Source organism: Canis lupus, chromosome 23, assembly GCF_011100685.1.
Source record: "Canis lupus familiaris isolate Mischka breed German Shepherd chromosome 23, alternate assembly UU_Cfam_GSD_1.0, whole genome shotgun sequence".
In the NCBI taxonomy this organism is placed as follows: Eukaryota; Metazoa; Chordata; class Mammalia; order Carnivora; family Canidae; genus Canis; species Canis lupus.
This window is the reverse complement of record NC_049244.1, coordinates 28323650-28339804: the sequence shown is the minus strand read 5'-3', so window position 1 is coordinate 28339804 and position 16155 is coordinate 28323650. Positions and strand designations below refer to the sequence as shown.

At 37.4% G+C, this 16155-nt stretch overlaps 1 protein-coding gene across 2 annotated transcripts in view; it reads right to left on the bottom strand.

Annotated features, from left to right (window-relative positions):
* COL6A6 (collagen type VI alpha 6 chain) overlaps positions 1 to 16155 on the bottom strand; it is a 142547-nt gene that overhangs the window by 74634 nt on the left and 51758 nt on the right. For both annotated transcript variants that reach the window (XM_038570820.1, XM_038570819.1), the window contains exons 9-18: positions 14876 to 15219; positions 14714 to 14792; positions 10454 to 10608; positions 7995 to 8087; positions 6752 to 6805; positions 4909 to 4980; positions 4797 to 4823; positions 4438 to 4482; positions 4295 to 4348; positions 3170 to 3232 (exon numbers count right to left, since the gene is read on the bottom strand). In XM_038570820.1, the coding sequence (XP_038426748.1) occupies positions 3170 to 3232; positions 4295 to 4348; positions 4438 to 4482; positions 4797 to 4823; positions 4909 to 4980; positions 6752 to 6805; positions 7995 to 8087; positions 10454 to 10608; positions 14714 to 14792; positions 14876 to 15219 (986 nt within the window). The remainder of the gene's footprint in view (positions 1 to 3169; positions 3233 to 4294; positions 4349 to 4437; positions 4483 to 4796; positions 4824 to 4908; positions 4981 to 6751; positions 6806 to 7994; positions 8088 to 10453; positions 10609 to 14713; positions 14793 to 14875; positions 15220 to 16155) is intronic.

Sequence of the window (16155 nt, the reverse complement as noted above, 5' to 3'; positions counted from 1 at the left end):
ACTTTCTACACCTACAGAGTTTACAGGCTAACAGACAGAAAAAGATGAGCTTAGAATTTACTTATAACTGACATTACCAGAATTGATGTGAAAAATTAATTCTTTCCCCCACATACCAAAGCCAAAGATTATTTTCTACATTTTCTATTTTACCTTTAAGTTTAAATATTTGTCTGTTTAAATTCTCTAAGCAGAGTATACCTAAATCACAATATTAGAGAATTATATTTTGGTGAAAAAATGAAAGAGAAAGTAATATAAAGTCCAAAATTTTATTCCACTGGATGTATAAACAATTTATTATGGTCCAACTCCAAACTATTTAATTGAAGAGATGACATTTAAAAAGTCCTATACCAGCACATTCTACAGAATAGAACATCCTAGTTGTTTGGTCAGTTTGAATATGATCTGTCCAGCCTTTCAATTTCTTTCAATGCAACTGGACAAAAGAGCATCATGTAACACAAATTTATGATTAAACATGGGCTTCTAATAATGTTTTAGAATGATGAACCTTACTAAACTCTGTACCTCAAATAATCTGGTTTAGTTTTCTCCCCAGTATCACATGAGATTATGAGGTTTTTAAAAAAGAGAAATTCCAAACAGCCAAACTAGCTTTCACTTGATCAGAAGTTCTGTCTGAATAAGTACAGATTTTCAGAAATTTGTGCCATTTGTACACATTCCTATGAATAATCTGATCATGTGTGGGTTCTATTTATTCAATCAATCCTGCTCTACCAAATTTTTCCTAAAATAGTAACCCACAGAAACTACATGTAAAAAGGCTCAAAGAGTCGTCTTTGAGATATATACTCCAGAGTGGGTGGGAAGAATTATCATGCATTAAAAAACTATCTAAAATTAGTATCGTGACAAACAGCACAACACAGAAGTTCTAGTGGGCTGAATTTTCAGCCATCTTGAAATCATAGAACATTAAAAAAATAAAACCATCTTACATTATTCAGATTCTTTTGAAAGTGTTAAGTATTCATACAGACCATTTAGCAGACAATTAGGGGGTATTCTGACCAAAGTGAATGGCAATTGGCAATATCCCAAGTAAGTTTTTGGCCCTCATATATATATATAGATGACTGAAAATGTCTTTTGACCTACTATTTATTATTTTTATCTATGGATATTTTTTTCTTTCTAATAAGATACTTTGAAGTTGTTTTAAAACTCTCAGTTCATCAGACTATTATCAGAAGACATCACTAATAAGACAATGTTGTCTTCAAGTGTAAATTCCTCTGCTTTTAAAATAGTTATCTTCAATGTATATCTAACATTTATATTTCTTAATATATTGAGATAAATTCTTTCTCTGGTACATCCATTGTCTTTATTTATATATATATTTTTAAAAGATTTCATTTATTCATGAGTGAGAGAATATGAGAGAGAGAGAGAGAGAGAAAGAGAGAGAGAGGCAGAGACACAGGCAGAGGGAGAAACAGGCTCCCCCTGGGGAGCCTGATGTGGGACTTGATCTCAGGACCCCAGAATCATGCCCCATGCCAAAAGCAGATACTCAACCACTGAGCCACCCAGGTATCCCCCAATCCATGTCTTTAATAATTCCTCCTCCAGTATACAAAGTCCTGTGAGTTTCCCAGTTGCCCTACACCCTTACCAGCACTTGTTCTTGTCAGTTTTTTAAAAATTCAGCCATTCTGATGCATGTGTAGTACACTGCTATGATACATTGCTGGTGGGAGTGTAAATTAGAAAGTTTTTTGCAGACTGGCTTAAAAAGGCTTAAACTTATTATAGGCACATAAATTATCATCAAACACTCATTCAATTCTTAAAGTACAAACCCAAGAGAAATGTGTATGAGAGCCCACCAAAAGACATGTGCAAGAATGTTCATAATAGCCCTATTTATAATAGCAAAAACTGGGAACAACCAAAATAATCTATCAACAGTAGAATGGATAAATAAATCATGGTATACTTACATAATGGATTACTATTCAGCAATGAGACTGAATGAACTATTGTTAACCACAACAACATGGATGAATCTCACAAGCATAAACTTGAGCAAAAGAAGCCAGAAGAGTGTATCCTATATGATTCTACTTACTTAAAGTTCAGGCATAGGTAAGACTAATTTATGGTTTTAAGACAGTGATTATCAGGGTCTGGTAATGATTGAAGTAGATATGCGGGGGGTGGGGGGGCAGTTTCTGCAATGTTTCTATTTCTCTACCTGGGTAGTGAGTACACAGGTACATTTATATTCATCAAGTTGTGCATTTGTAACTTGTATACTTTTCTGATGTTATATTTCAAAACTAAGTTCTAGAGATAATGCCCAGCACAGTGATTACAGACAACAATACTGTATCATACACTTCAAAGTTGCTAAGAGACTAGATCTTAAATGTTCTTGTCACAAAAAGAGAAATGATAAGAAAAAAGATAAAGATAAAAGAAATGATAATTCTGTGACATGATGCAGGAGTTAGCTAATCCTATGGTGATAATCCTACGGCGATATATAAATGTATCAAGTCAATACCTTATAACACCTTAAGTTCTATGTCAATTATATCTCAGTAGAAGAGTTCAATAAGCCTAAATCCTAATTCATTGAGGTTTCAGAAATTTATTTTTGTGTGGGTGGAGTGATGGAAGTCCTATAGTACTTATGTTTCACTGGAATTGGCATATCCCCTACACTGGTGGGGTCATGCATTTTCCAGCCATATTATATCCAGGAGAGCAGACACCTTTGTATCATGGGTGATACATGATTCATTCTTAGAAAATGGAAGAAAAGAGATGGCTTTGTTTCTTCCATCCTGTCCATATTTTGTGGTACTCAGAGGAAGAGAACAGGAGGGGACTGGAATTCCTTCATGTTTCTGAAGCACAATAACAATTCTGAGTATAATTTAAAAAACAAAAACAAAAACCCCACATGCACCAATGATGGGCAAGATCCTCTCACTGTCCATGCTCATTCCATATACGTAGAGGATGTAGCACAAGGGGACTGCTTTTAAAATTCTACAACAGTTCTGCCTCTGATGATCTAAAACTCAGGATTGCTATTGTAGTATCAGAAAGTGGGGCTCTCTCCTTATCAAAGCTGATGGGAACCAAGCCATGTTTAACTCACAACCCACGCGGCCCCGGCACTTACGGGGTCTCCTCGCTGCCCCTTTGAGCCTCGGTCACCAGAAACTCCTCGCTTTCCTGGGCTTCCCTAGAGAGAATGTGAATCAAAAGAAGGAGAAAACAAGAATTCACATTAGTAAAAACAAAGAGCTTATCTTCTCCCTGATTTGATTAATTGGATTTTTTCTACTAGAGTTATTCTTAAGGTGGAAAGAGAGACAACAAAAAAATAGTTTCAGGCATCATAGAAATAATTTAGGACTGATCTCAATTATTTACTATAGTGATGAAGTCTGTGTTCCAGACACATTTGTTATCTTACTTTTTACAGCTACTTTATGAACCCGGTATTGTTTATATTTCTTTTAATGAAGCAGCTGAGATTCAGAGACCTTATCCATTTTCTCCAAGGTGATTGTATCAGCTAGAAGTTGAGTTTCTGACTCAGCTGTTTACACTCCAAAGACAAGACAAAGTGGATCATGGAAGTATGGCTGCTATTGGTGTCTGTTCTAGATGGGAATGAGTGGCACACACTTTTTCAATGTGCTGCCTCGCACTAGACTCTTGTCAACACCCCCACTGCCATTCTTAGTGTGGTAGCTACTTTTCATTAATGGCCCTAATTCTTTACTCCTGTATCTATGCTCTTTACTGTGTAACTCTGTAGTACTTTCCAGCTGTGGTGGGACAAGAATCCGTACCCCTGAATTTAACCATGGCTTAATCTGGCCAACAGAAAGAGATGGAAGGGTTACTGTGAGAGTTCCAAGTCTAGGCCTTAAGGGACCAGCATGTTTCTACTTGCTCCCCTGTGCATCTGCCATGGCCATGAAAAGGTTACAGCCAACATAGCCAGACAGTGCTTCCTGCTCCTAGGAGGAAGATAAAAGACATATGGAATAAGGCCACCAGTCAACCCACAGACACCTGAGCCAAGGTCAGCCACACTCAGCCTAGACCAGGGATCTAGGCAGCAAACCTCAGACACAAAAGAAATAAATGTTTATTGTTTCATGCAGTTGAGGTTTTAAGATTGATTGTTACAAAGCAATTTTGTCACACTAGCTGACTGATACAGCTAGGGTAGCTGATCTACACCTCTAATTGCCAGGACATTTTTCATATTGTCTCTTTATTGAATCCCTACCTGGGATCCTTCATTACCCTTTTCTCCTTTTTCTCCAGGAAGACCACTGTCACCCTAAAAAACAGAAGAATAAACTCAAATTTCCATTTTCTTAATGAGAAATAGCTCAGAAGGGCCTTTTTGGGACAAAGAGAAGTCTCTACCGGTTCTCCATTTAATCCGCCAATTCCGCTTTCTCCAACTTCTCCCTGAAAAGACAGAAGTGATCAGAGTAGAGTGTATTACATTCATGTGGAAAGAAATCAGACACCAAACAAATGTCTAGTTTTATCTTTCATATATAGCCTGGTCCTGAGTAATAACAAAGATTACTGAGTAATAGAAACTATGAAAAAATAATACACATTGTCTGCAATAAAAGAATAAGCACAATCAAATGGCTGGCAATAAAGGAAGATCAAGAGAAACTTCATTTGTATGATCTACTGGTCAGTAGTTTCAAAAAATAAGAGTATTTCTGGATAACAGATGGGCAGATAAATGGATATGCTTGGTACCATACCTCCTGTCCATTTAGTCCCCTGTTTCCCTGAAACAGAAAGCACAGTAGTGGTTAGTGTAAGAAAGTAGAATTAACATTGGGAAGACTTGACAATGCCTTATTAAACCCTTACCTTAGGACCTTTGGCGCCATAGCATCCCTTAGTACCTTGCTCTCCCATTGGTCCACTGGCTCCTCTGTCTCCCTGAGAAAGAGCACACACCCAGATGAGATTTTTCTACTGCACTCTGGATTCTGTCTTAGAAACTTTACAAGTTTTGTGTTGGAAAAAAAATGTGTAACTGCCTGTGGTTTACAATCCAGAATTCATGCTTATTAAACCTGAGAATGGAGATAAATCAGAACTACTCTGGTGACAGCCCTTTGCTTTGGGTCCTACCTGGATACTGCCCTCGGTGGGATGGTATTTAAATAAAACAGACACAAACAAGTGGCAGCTAAAATGCGTTGTCAAAATTTCAGGAGATAGTTCAGGAACAGATAGTGAAGAATAGGTGAGCACTAGAGAAGGATGCTCTAGGTATGATCTAGGCAAGATCTAGGCATGATTTCTAGTTCAAGATCCATCTTCCTTTTTATTTATTTCTTTCTTTCACCAAATATCATTCCTACAATCCTTGCCTTGGTAACCCCACTAGTCTCTGCAGTCTTGTGATCCGGAAACAAAGAGGTCATCCTTTGCTTTTCTCTCCCTAGGTCACTATTACATTCATTCAACCTTCTTAACATCCATTCATACTGCCCCCAAGTAAGATTAGGACTCCTTTGTCTTGCACCTACTATTGCAAGACTTCTACCTATAACCCCTGCCTTATTAGCATCTATCCACTGCCGGAGTATGCTTTCTATATCCATGCCCCCATCATTTTTACTCCTGTGCTTAACATCGTTCAATGACTATCCATCAACTAGAAGACACCAAATCTTCTATCGGATATTCAAGATTCGCAATAATCTGGGTCTTGCTTGCCAGATAACATCCTCACTGTGTCCTAGTTTCCAACAATGTTGGCTACATGCCATTTTATACTCATGCACACACACACATGCGCGTGCGCATGCACGCACACAGACACACTCAGACTCAGTTACATACCCTTGAACACATTGTTCTCTCTCTAGTAATAGGTTATTCCCCATAAACTCTGCCTGAAGAAGTATCTTTTTGTCCTTCGGATGTCTGCCAAGCATTATCCCTTGTTTGCAGCCTTCCTCTCCCAAGCCTCAACTGCTACCAAGGCTGAGGTATCTGTTGGCCATGCTTTGTCACAATGACTTCACTGTACCATTAGAACAGTCCTCGTGTATAGCAACTAGAAACATCGTTGTCTCGTTTGCCTTTCCACTAGTCTGAAGTCACCTGAGATAGGAATCACGTTTTTTCCTTTATTTATTTTTCTAGGGTCTAGCACTGTGCCTGAAACATGGTAGACTGCCTTCATATAGATTTGTTAGATGAATACGTGAGTGGAAAAGTTCATTTATGAGTGAGGTCTTTAATAAATAATATGGTAAACAGTAAGATGCTTGAAATATAATTGTTAAATGAATGCATGGATGGAAGGAAGGAAGGAAGAAAGGAAGAATAGGACAAATGGATGGAGGGATGGATGTGAGAAAGAGTGGAGGTCCTTGATAAACAATGTGGGGAGTTGGTTTACCTGTGCAAAATGGATCAGGAAGGGGGAAATGGCAGTGATTTGAGTCCCCTGGTGAAGAAAATAACTTTCACATTAAGTTCATTGTGCAGCATTGGTGAACAGCCAAAGAGGAGACAGTAGGTTAATAAACCATTATTGACCACCAGAAGCAAAGCCCGATGAGAATTAGAAAAGACCTCAGATTTTGCACATGAATTCTTAGACTGATATTTCTTGTTTCCTTCTGAATTGACACAATTTCCAATTGTAGATATGTTCTCAGGAATAAATAGAGGTGAAAAAACCTTGACTTACAGCAACACCTTCCTCTCCCAGATAGCCCTCACTGCCTTTAAAACCTGGGGATCCCTGAAAATAAGGAAAGGAAGAATGTGTTAGCATTCTCAAGCAGAATTCTTTAACTATAGTTTTACTTTATATAGAATTATAGGAGTTTGGGGAAAAAATAATCCTCCCTCCACAGCTTAGGTTGTATTTATACACATAAAAATAAATGTAGTTTTGAAACAAGTATCCAGATAACTCAAGGGTGTGTGCATGTGTGGATCATAATGCTGTCCATAACTCTCTCTGGGGTTATATATAGTGCTGGAATATTTTTTCTCAAATATTCAAGTGAATGCAGCTATATTTGCCCTTGACAGACTAGAATTATCCTCTTTTCATTAAAAAAATTTTTGGGTTTATGCTACACATAGAAAAATAGACCACACACATTTCTTTTCATTCTTTCTGAGCCCTGCTTTAAAAAAAAAAAACTACCATTCCCCTTACATAAAGTTGAAGCATTCAGGAAATACTCTGAAAATTTTCTTCAGGATACAAACATGCTAGTTTGGGAGTTATAATGCTATCTACAAATTATTCACAAATCAAACACACATGTAAACAAGAGCATTGAAATTATTAAACACATCCATAGTATGTTTTTTACATATTTTAACATTTCCTAAAGCCCCAAATCATATTTTTTTATAAGAGTACATATTTTTTTGTTAGAAAATACATGAATCTATTGTTGGTTACTGTTTTATGATCGGCATTTTTGTGCATCTATCTGTGACATTTTTGGTCTGGCTAAAGCTGATTGAAACATTGCCACATCTTTCGTGAGGATAGGTTGTGCTGACCTAATTTACTTCTCAACAGACTACTCAAAATATTCTCTACTTCATTTAAATGACTCTGCAGTCATTAAAAATGGAAACTGAAATGACACTGATATTCAGGAGGTTTTCATTATTCAACAGAGATCACAGTTGATTTCTCTTCATTCTTGTCATCACTGCTGGAACACTAGATAATCAAGGATCTCGGCAGTTGTTTCTCCTGACACTTGTATAGAAAGTTTTTTTTAGAGGACTCCAATTTAGAATGCCAGCAAAAAGCCAGAACTACCTAATTGTCATGGAGAATAAATGGTTACCTCAGAGGCTTTGTCTAGAAATTAAAATCATCCTTTATTTCTACCTAAACTCATATCTGAAAGATATACTACATTCAAATAAAGTGAGTCATAAATCTTAACTAAAATCACCTTTTTCCCCGGTGGTCCAGGATCTCCCATTGTGCCATCCCCTCCAATGCATTTGCAGAACAAACAGCAGCATGTCCTTTCAGCAACATTAACCTTGGGGGAGCATAAGAAATACATTACATTGGGTGGCACTGCTTCCCAAATCACACAGAGGAGATCAACCTGTTCCCCATTAAAGTGACGGTGTTCCAGAGAGAGTGCATGTGACATTCTTTAGCTGCTATCCTTCCTTCTGTGGTCTGCATTCTTCACTGTATGAACACTTGAGAATCAACTCAAAGAGGTTTATTTTTTTACTTTAAATTTTAGGTAATTAAAAAAAAATTAGGTAATTACCCTACAGTGCAATATTGGTTTCTGGAGTAGAATTCAGTGATTCATTACTCACATACAACACCCAGGGCTCATGATACCAGTGTCCTCCTTAATCCTATCACCCATCTAGCCCATCTCCCACCCACCTTCCCTCCATCAACCCTGTTTGTTCTCTCTTGTTAAGAGTCTTTTATGGCTTGTTTCCTCGAAGATGTTTCTGTATTCTATTCTGAATGCTATTAGCGTAGCCATGGCCAGTTCATTGCATACTAATTTATTAATGTAATCTCCTGTTCTCACCCCATCCCGGCATTGACCATGGTGTTGCTGATCACCTCTTATAATTCTGCCCCCAATATTTTGTTCAATAAAATGAATGCTGTTTTTACCTTTCCCTGTTTTGTGAAATCTTTGTATGCTAGAGGATTTAGACAATGTCCGATGTCATACTGTTTGGAATGAAGTCCAATAGTAAACATTTCCAGAAAAGTTTGCATGTGACAGGATTTCAAAAACACCAGTTACACAGCCAGTGTTTCCAAAACATTTGGAAGGATGGGAGAGTGGGGAGAAGATTCCCTTTATACCCTGGCTGAGAAACCATATTACATATTGATAAATGTCAGTGAATTTTATCCTGAACCTAGTCATCCTCTGAAAAACAGACATATTCCACTGCATTTTTACAATTAACTCACAAGATTTATTTTTAGGAAAATTCAGTTTGCAGTAAACACAATGTTTGGCCTTAGTGGGGTAGAATCAATTTTTCTGTTGAGAAGTTTCCCATCAAAATTCTAGTGTGATGAAAAATGAAAATCTTTTGTTATAACAATCATTTAGCAATTGTGCTTTTGTGTTTATTATATAATGTTCCTTTTCAGCCATTAGAAAAAAATTTTCCCCTGAAGATGTCAGAAAAGCCAATAAAACTTCAAATGTGTGAAATCAAATAGCAAACTGGATTCTGTGATTTTCTATTAGATAATACCAATTTTCTTTAGATCACTAAAACCCTACAGCATTAGATCTTTTACTATTAACATTAAAATTGATCTATTTCTAAAATTAAGTTTTATTTGACAGTATAGCATGGATGTGATATCTAAACACTGACACGCTTGTTTTGAAGAATAACTTCCTCTATGAATTACCAATACAGATTTCAGAGACAGAAAAATAGAAAAAAAAAACCCAGACATTTTATAAAAGAAACATAGTCTTCCCATGTAGAAAGAAATTTCAACAAAACTTGCATAATTCAAGAATATGGAAATGCAAATACATGCAAATGCTACAGGTGAAAAACAGCAGGAGCCAGCATGTTATTGGAAAGTGTCTCAATGTGCTGACTTTAGATCTTATAAATCATAAGCAAATTACAGATTATTAGCCAGTTATTAAGGTGAAAGTAATGCCACATAACCTGCTAATCCTTCACCACTCTAGTTTGAATCCTTGTACATTTCTGAAAGAAATAGGACTGGGATGCATCCATATAGATGTTAGGTTCTAAAAAGAGTTCACAAGGCAAACATCTCAGTGGAGACATTTACAAAACTTTAGATCACACACACAATACAAGATAAGGGGAGGTCCATCATTGTGTTGCTCGTTTTATCTCCATCATTGTGTCGCTCGTTTTTCCTCCAACATTGGGTCAGGTTGCTCTTTTTTTTTTGGTTGAACTCCAACTGCAACTGGCTCTCTGTTACAAGCCATTTGCAGGGAAGATACACATCTTAAACACCAGGATTATACTCACTGTGGTGAGCTGGGACACTTAGGATCCACAAGGATGTGAAAACCAGCTGGCGGAGGGGGCAGTGGTTTCACCCTGTAACCCCAGATTCCCTCAGGGGCTTACACTCATTGACTTAATTTGGACAGGATTGTCAGGCTATTAATTTCTTCCCTTTTTTGCCAAGCAAATTAATTAAACATGCTTTGACAAATCTCTACCATGTCACTTTTTTTTTTTTTTTTTCCAAAACACCCTTATTTAGGCTGTTTGCTAATTCAGAAAAGCCTTTTATTTCACTCCCAAGTGAACAAAATTAGTTCAAATTTGTAAGCATGAATATTAAAACTATATACAAAACAAATAGAAAATTAAACTCACCAGACTTGTCTAAGTAACTTACCAGTAGCTTTGACAGTCGGCTCCCAAGGTCTCTCATTCCAATAGTGAGCTGCGTCCTGTACTCAAACCCTTTCCCGAATTCAATGTAGAGAAGATCAGCCAGGTCACTTGAATCAGTGGCTCCATCCAGGGCAACAGTTATGAGGGCATTCAGGCCTATCCAACACAGTTTACAATTCTCTGAGGTGGGTTTGGCTAGTTTAATCTTTTTGCATAATGTATCTAAATTGTTATTCTAGGAAAACAGTTGTAAGAGGAACACTCATTTTATTGTCTACTTCCCCCAAGCATGCAATGTAAAAGGGACAAGTGGCTAGACTATCCGCGGAGAACAAAAGAAATTCCATTTTTCAAAGCGAATTAAATTGGAGGCAGGGGCTATTACAACAGAACTCCCAGTTCCTGGAGGATTTCGAAGTGAGATATGGTGATTTTAAAAGGGTCCACAGAGTATACCAAGATGCGGAGGAATTGATATATTGAGAAAGCAAATGTTCTAAATTTTTGCTATTCAAAGGAGGGCCCTTGGACAGCAGCACTTGCATCACTTGGGAACTTCTCAGAAATATAGAATTACCTATAGAATCAGAATCTGTATTTTAATTAAATCACTGCAGGACTTATATGCACATTAAAGCACAGCTATAAGGACCTCATAAGGATTTGGTATTCCAGTTGGAATTATAGTTAAGTAAGAGACCTCTTGTAAGGCAACTGGAAACAAATGACATATAATCATTCAGAGCTGTGGCTCAGAATCTTTGGAATTTTATAGACCAGAATATTTCAAAGAAAACTTTTAGGGACTAACAGAGGGCTTTTGACTACTTAACAAAGTATTAATTGATATGAACATGAAATGATAAAGTACTGATTGATATAAACAGGAAATGATAACAGTAACAACCCTAGCAATCATTATGGTGCAAAAACCAGAGTAACAACTGTGCTCTCATTTATTAATAGTTACTATGTGCTTGGAAGTTGGTAAAGTGCTTTCCATGCATTAACTTACCTATAAGATACAAATACAATTGTATGGGTGAATAGAATTATAGCTGTATTTTATAGATAAGCGAACTAAGGCTTGGAGAGGTTAAATGACTGGCTCATGTGGTATTTTTAGGTTTTCACAGGAACAGCCTGATAAAGCCTACAATCAAAGGATATTTCCAGAACAAAGATATACTAAGGACATAAACAGGGTAAGGAGCAGTCCTAAAATTGAATAAATTTAGCTTTATAAAAACCTGACTCCATTGGCAATAAGTTTTCTCACTTCATTATGGATGAGTGAAGAAATCCTTAGATGGGGGCTTGGAAGCCAATGGACTAGAATAAAGAAATGTTCACAGACCTAAGAGTTAAGAATGACTTCTAAGTGTATGCATGATTCTGAATGAATGATTTTGGGTGAGAGGAAGAAAAGAATGAAAAAGTTTCAGAGACACACTGAGGAGGCTCAAGTTCTAGGAGAGGAAAACAGAGTGGTTGACTGAAGTGGAATAAAGGAACATCAAAGAATAGAGTGACCAACTCGACCTGATTTACCAGGACTTCCCTGGTTTTAATGCTGATATCTCTGGCTTGTCTCAAACAAACAAGGCTTTAGTCACTCTTCCAGGAATGACAAGGAGAAAAGGGATGGTGGAGTGGGCTGGGATAGATAATGAGGAATGCTGAGTTCAACAAAGGAGTTTACTGATCAAGAGAAGGCACTCTAATGGATCTATTTAAAAGGGGGGGGGGGGGGAGGGAATCTTACATCTGATTTTTCTTGTAAGTTCCAGGAAATGTAAAAATTTAAGAGTTAGGAGAACCATGGGATTGTTGATTTGCAGGAAATATGCGTATAACTATTATTTGTAACTGCTTTTCTCAGGATGCAGGACTCTGATCCTGTTCCTTTCAGACTCATCCAACAAGTCAAAATATCTCAAATATAATTCCTAAAAATAAGCTAAAGATTTCAAAAATTGAAATAAAAGAATCACTGAGAAGAATCTACAGCACTAGATTAAAAAAAAAACTCAAACCCCAATCCATATGGATCAGTTATTTTTTAAATTTTTAAAAAAGATTTTATTTATTTATTTATGAGAGACAGAAAGAGAGACAGACAGAGACATAGGCAGAGGGAGAAGCAGGCTCCATGCCAGGAACCTGACGCGGGATCTCGGGACTCCAGGATCACACCCCGGGCTGAAGGCAGGCGCTAAACCGCTGAGCCACCCAGGTGTCCCAGTATATGGATTAGTTATCAAGCCACATCTACCACTCAGTATCTTTTTCTCTGGGTCTCCTCTTGTTTCATGATGAGTGCATAGTTTATACATAGAGATATCTGGCCTTAAATTAGAGAGGCTCTCCTAGGATAATGAATGATAGGGCCAAGCAGCAACTAAAATTATGTATGTTTAAATATAGTAAGCCAGAGTTAAAGGAATGCCTTGTTCATATAGAGAGCCATTTAACACTTCAAAAAACATTATGGCCATCATCCCTTTATCTCTCCCATTCAAAGATTCTGAATTTTTGAGGATATTAAAAATCCAGCTTCTGGGCAGCCTGGGTGGCTCAGCGGTTTGGCGCCACCTTTGGTCCAGAGTGCGATCCTGGAGTCTGGGGATCGAGTCCCACATCAGGCTCCCTGCATGGAGCCTGCTTCTCCCTCTGCCTGTGTCTCTGCCTCTCTCTCTCTCTCTCTCTCTGTCTTTCATGAATAAATAAATAAAATCTTTAAAAAAAAATCCAGTTTCTGAAGTTGAAACTCATATACTAGTTTTTCCTTGGGAGTTGGGAAAAAGAAGGTTGGTCTTAGAAACTGAGTGTTTCAAGGGAAGCTTCCTGGAGAAAATTCTTATGTTGTCTGCAAAAGATATACCTCCCCCCCCCCCCCCACACACACAAAAGCTGAAATTAAAACAAAACAAAACCCTACCCACCCAAACTGAGTACTCTAGGGTCTTGTTCTCAGTCTCAATATCTCCACTCTAGATTTAAAAAAAAAAAAAAAAGAAAGAAAAAACCAAGACTTGAAAGAATAAAGAGAGCAAGCAAAATAAAAATTTTTGTTTTTCAGCTGTAAATATTGCTAACTTTGCACTTTGAATAAGATTGAGGTGAGAGAACCAAACAGAAAAGACAGATCCACGCAGCTTCTAGTAACTAACCTGGGAGTAGCCTAAGCAACTGTCTTAGGCCAGGTTCCCTAGAAGCAGAGCCTGAGAAGGGATTTGGATGCATAGAATTTATTGAGGAAGCACTCTTAGAAGAAGGGGTAAAGAAAGCAAGATAGGGCAGGGGAAGGAGCTGAGCAAGATAGGGTTTCAGGCAGACTAGCTTCAGCCTAATCTGATGGGGAACTCTGGAACAAAAATTATACCACAGAACTGGTGCCATTTTGAGGTAAAGGTCCAACTCCTTGTACTCCACCTGCTGCCTTGGGGTGGGGTAGGGAATAACCTTTCAGGTGATGTAGCTTCCACCAGACGACAGCAACTCTTCAGAGAAAGGAGAACCTGTGAATTTCTAGCAGCCAACAGACACAGTAGCTGGAGGATGAGGGAACTTGCTCAGAAAGGGGGTCTTGGTGGGGACACCAATAGCATCCACTTACAGGAAGGTATTTCTATTCTTAGTCAAACCAGAGCATATGGATTCATTTTTCTTCCACTGATTCATATTTTATAGGAACTGACAATAAGTCAGACCGGGCATTGCTTCCTAAAGTGAAAAGCTCAGTGCCAGTGTTTTAAAAACTCCTAAGCACCATAGTTGGTCCATCTGTGGTCTGAAGGAATAACTAATTAGAAAGCTCCAAAACATGAGTAGACTTGTCCAATAATAATGCCTGTGATTCTGGAAACTATAACAGTGTCAGAAGAAAATAGTCCATTTCTCCTATTCCTTAGTCAAGGGGAAATACACTGTTCACTTCTGTAGTGACTAAGTAAGTAGCAATCTTAGATAATGTGGGCCAAGGGAGACAGGAACATTCTCCAGGAAAGCTTAGGAAGAAGAAACAGAGTGATATAAGAGAAAGGGTAGGATCTTGTATTCAGGGCTGTTTCACATACATAGTGTATGAAGAAAAAAAGTAGATGCCAGAATGTTCTGAGAGCTCATTTGCTCTCCCAAGTGCATATTGGTTGACAAATTCAGGGTTATTTAAGTGCTTGAAAACTTATGAGCCAGAATGGAGTTCTGAGGTTATAAAGTCAGTAAACACTCTTTTCCCACTCTTCCCCATGCTCAGTACCTTCTTTTCTAAGTTCATCAGATTTTTGTTCAAGCTTTTCAGTGTCATCATCCAATCCATCTGAAAATAAGAGAACCACCTAGGAAAGTATTTAAACAGAAAAATGAGTAAAAAGGATATCATCACAACCATAAACCAGCAGATAAAATAAAACTAGCTTACCTTTCCTCGAGCAGCTGATTTATTCTGAAATGCATCCCACAGAGAACTCAAGAGATTTGCATTGAGTAGAGATGGTCCTTTAACAGTTATATCCTTCAAGCTGTTCAGTATGTTTTCACTATAGATCTCAAACTTGGGGGAATATTTTTCCACAGCATTCGTCACTTGAAAAGCCACGCTAACTTGAGTCTCTGTGCCCACCTCACAGCTTACCCCATTGAGGGAGCTGATGGCACGTAAAAGGTCTTGAAGGTAGGTTTCTATCCAAGATTGACCTTCGAGCAAAGTTTGCCCATTCTCATGAGTTGACATGTCAAATCCCACCACAACATCGACAAAACAATCTAGGGTTCAAGGGAAAAGTATATCTTATTAAATCAATAAAGACCTTTATTTGGCTTGGATGCCATATTTGAATCAAGATATTTGAAATTCTTATTTCTATCCCAGTTAGAAAGTTGGAAAACAAGGAAGAACATGACTGAATAAAGGAAAAGGCTTAGTATCACTTTTATAACTTATAAAATTATAAGCATAGTTTTTAACTGGTATAAATCTAGATGATTTTGTAATGGAGTTCTGAAAGACTTTATTGTGGCCCCTGAAAAAGCCATGCAAAATTATTTAAATATCTAAAGTTATATGTGGAAATCTTAAGAGTCTGAAATAGGAAATTCATATCACGCTACCTACCTATTGAGGTCATGTGACAAATACTAAATTACAACTATAAGGAAAATATAAAAATGTTTAAATAGTCATATAGAAAAAATAAATCACAACGGACTTGTCTAAAGGAATGACTATGAGGATCTATCTCTCTAAAAACAACCTCTGATTCTTCTTGTTTTCTAATATCCACTCAGAAAAAAAAAAAAAAAAAGGAAAAAAGAAAAACTCCAAGAGATCCTTTGGGATCTTGCTTAGTTTATGTCTAAAATGGCATTGCCTTTAGAGCATTTAGGAAGCTGAAGCCATTGCCATATGGAGATTTAAGAAATACCTACAATGTTTTCGCATTTAGAGTGCTTTGCTTTTATCCTTATTAAGGCCAGGGACATGTAAACATTTTTTTTTGGGGGGGGGGCATGTAAACATTGGAGAAACTACAGGTGACTTGATAATTTAAGCTGAGTCTCCTAAAGGGGAGATAATCAGAGAAGGATTAAGTGATAGTTCATATGCACTCTTCTTTCCAGAACTTTTAGGTTGGCTAAAAACTTCAACTTTCCCAGCAAATTCAGTTGGATACAACTTCAGCAAATTTAATTAGCTTGCTT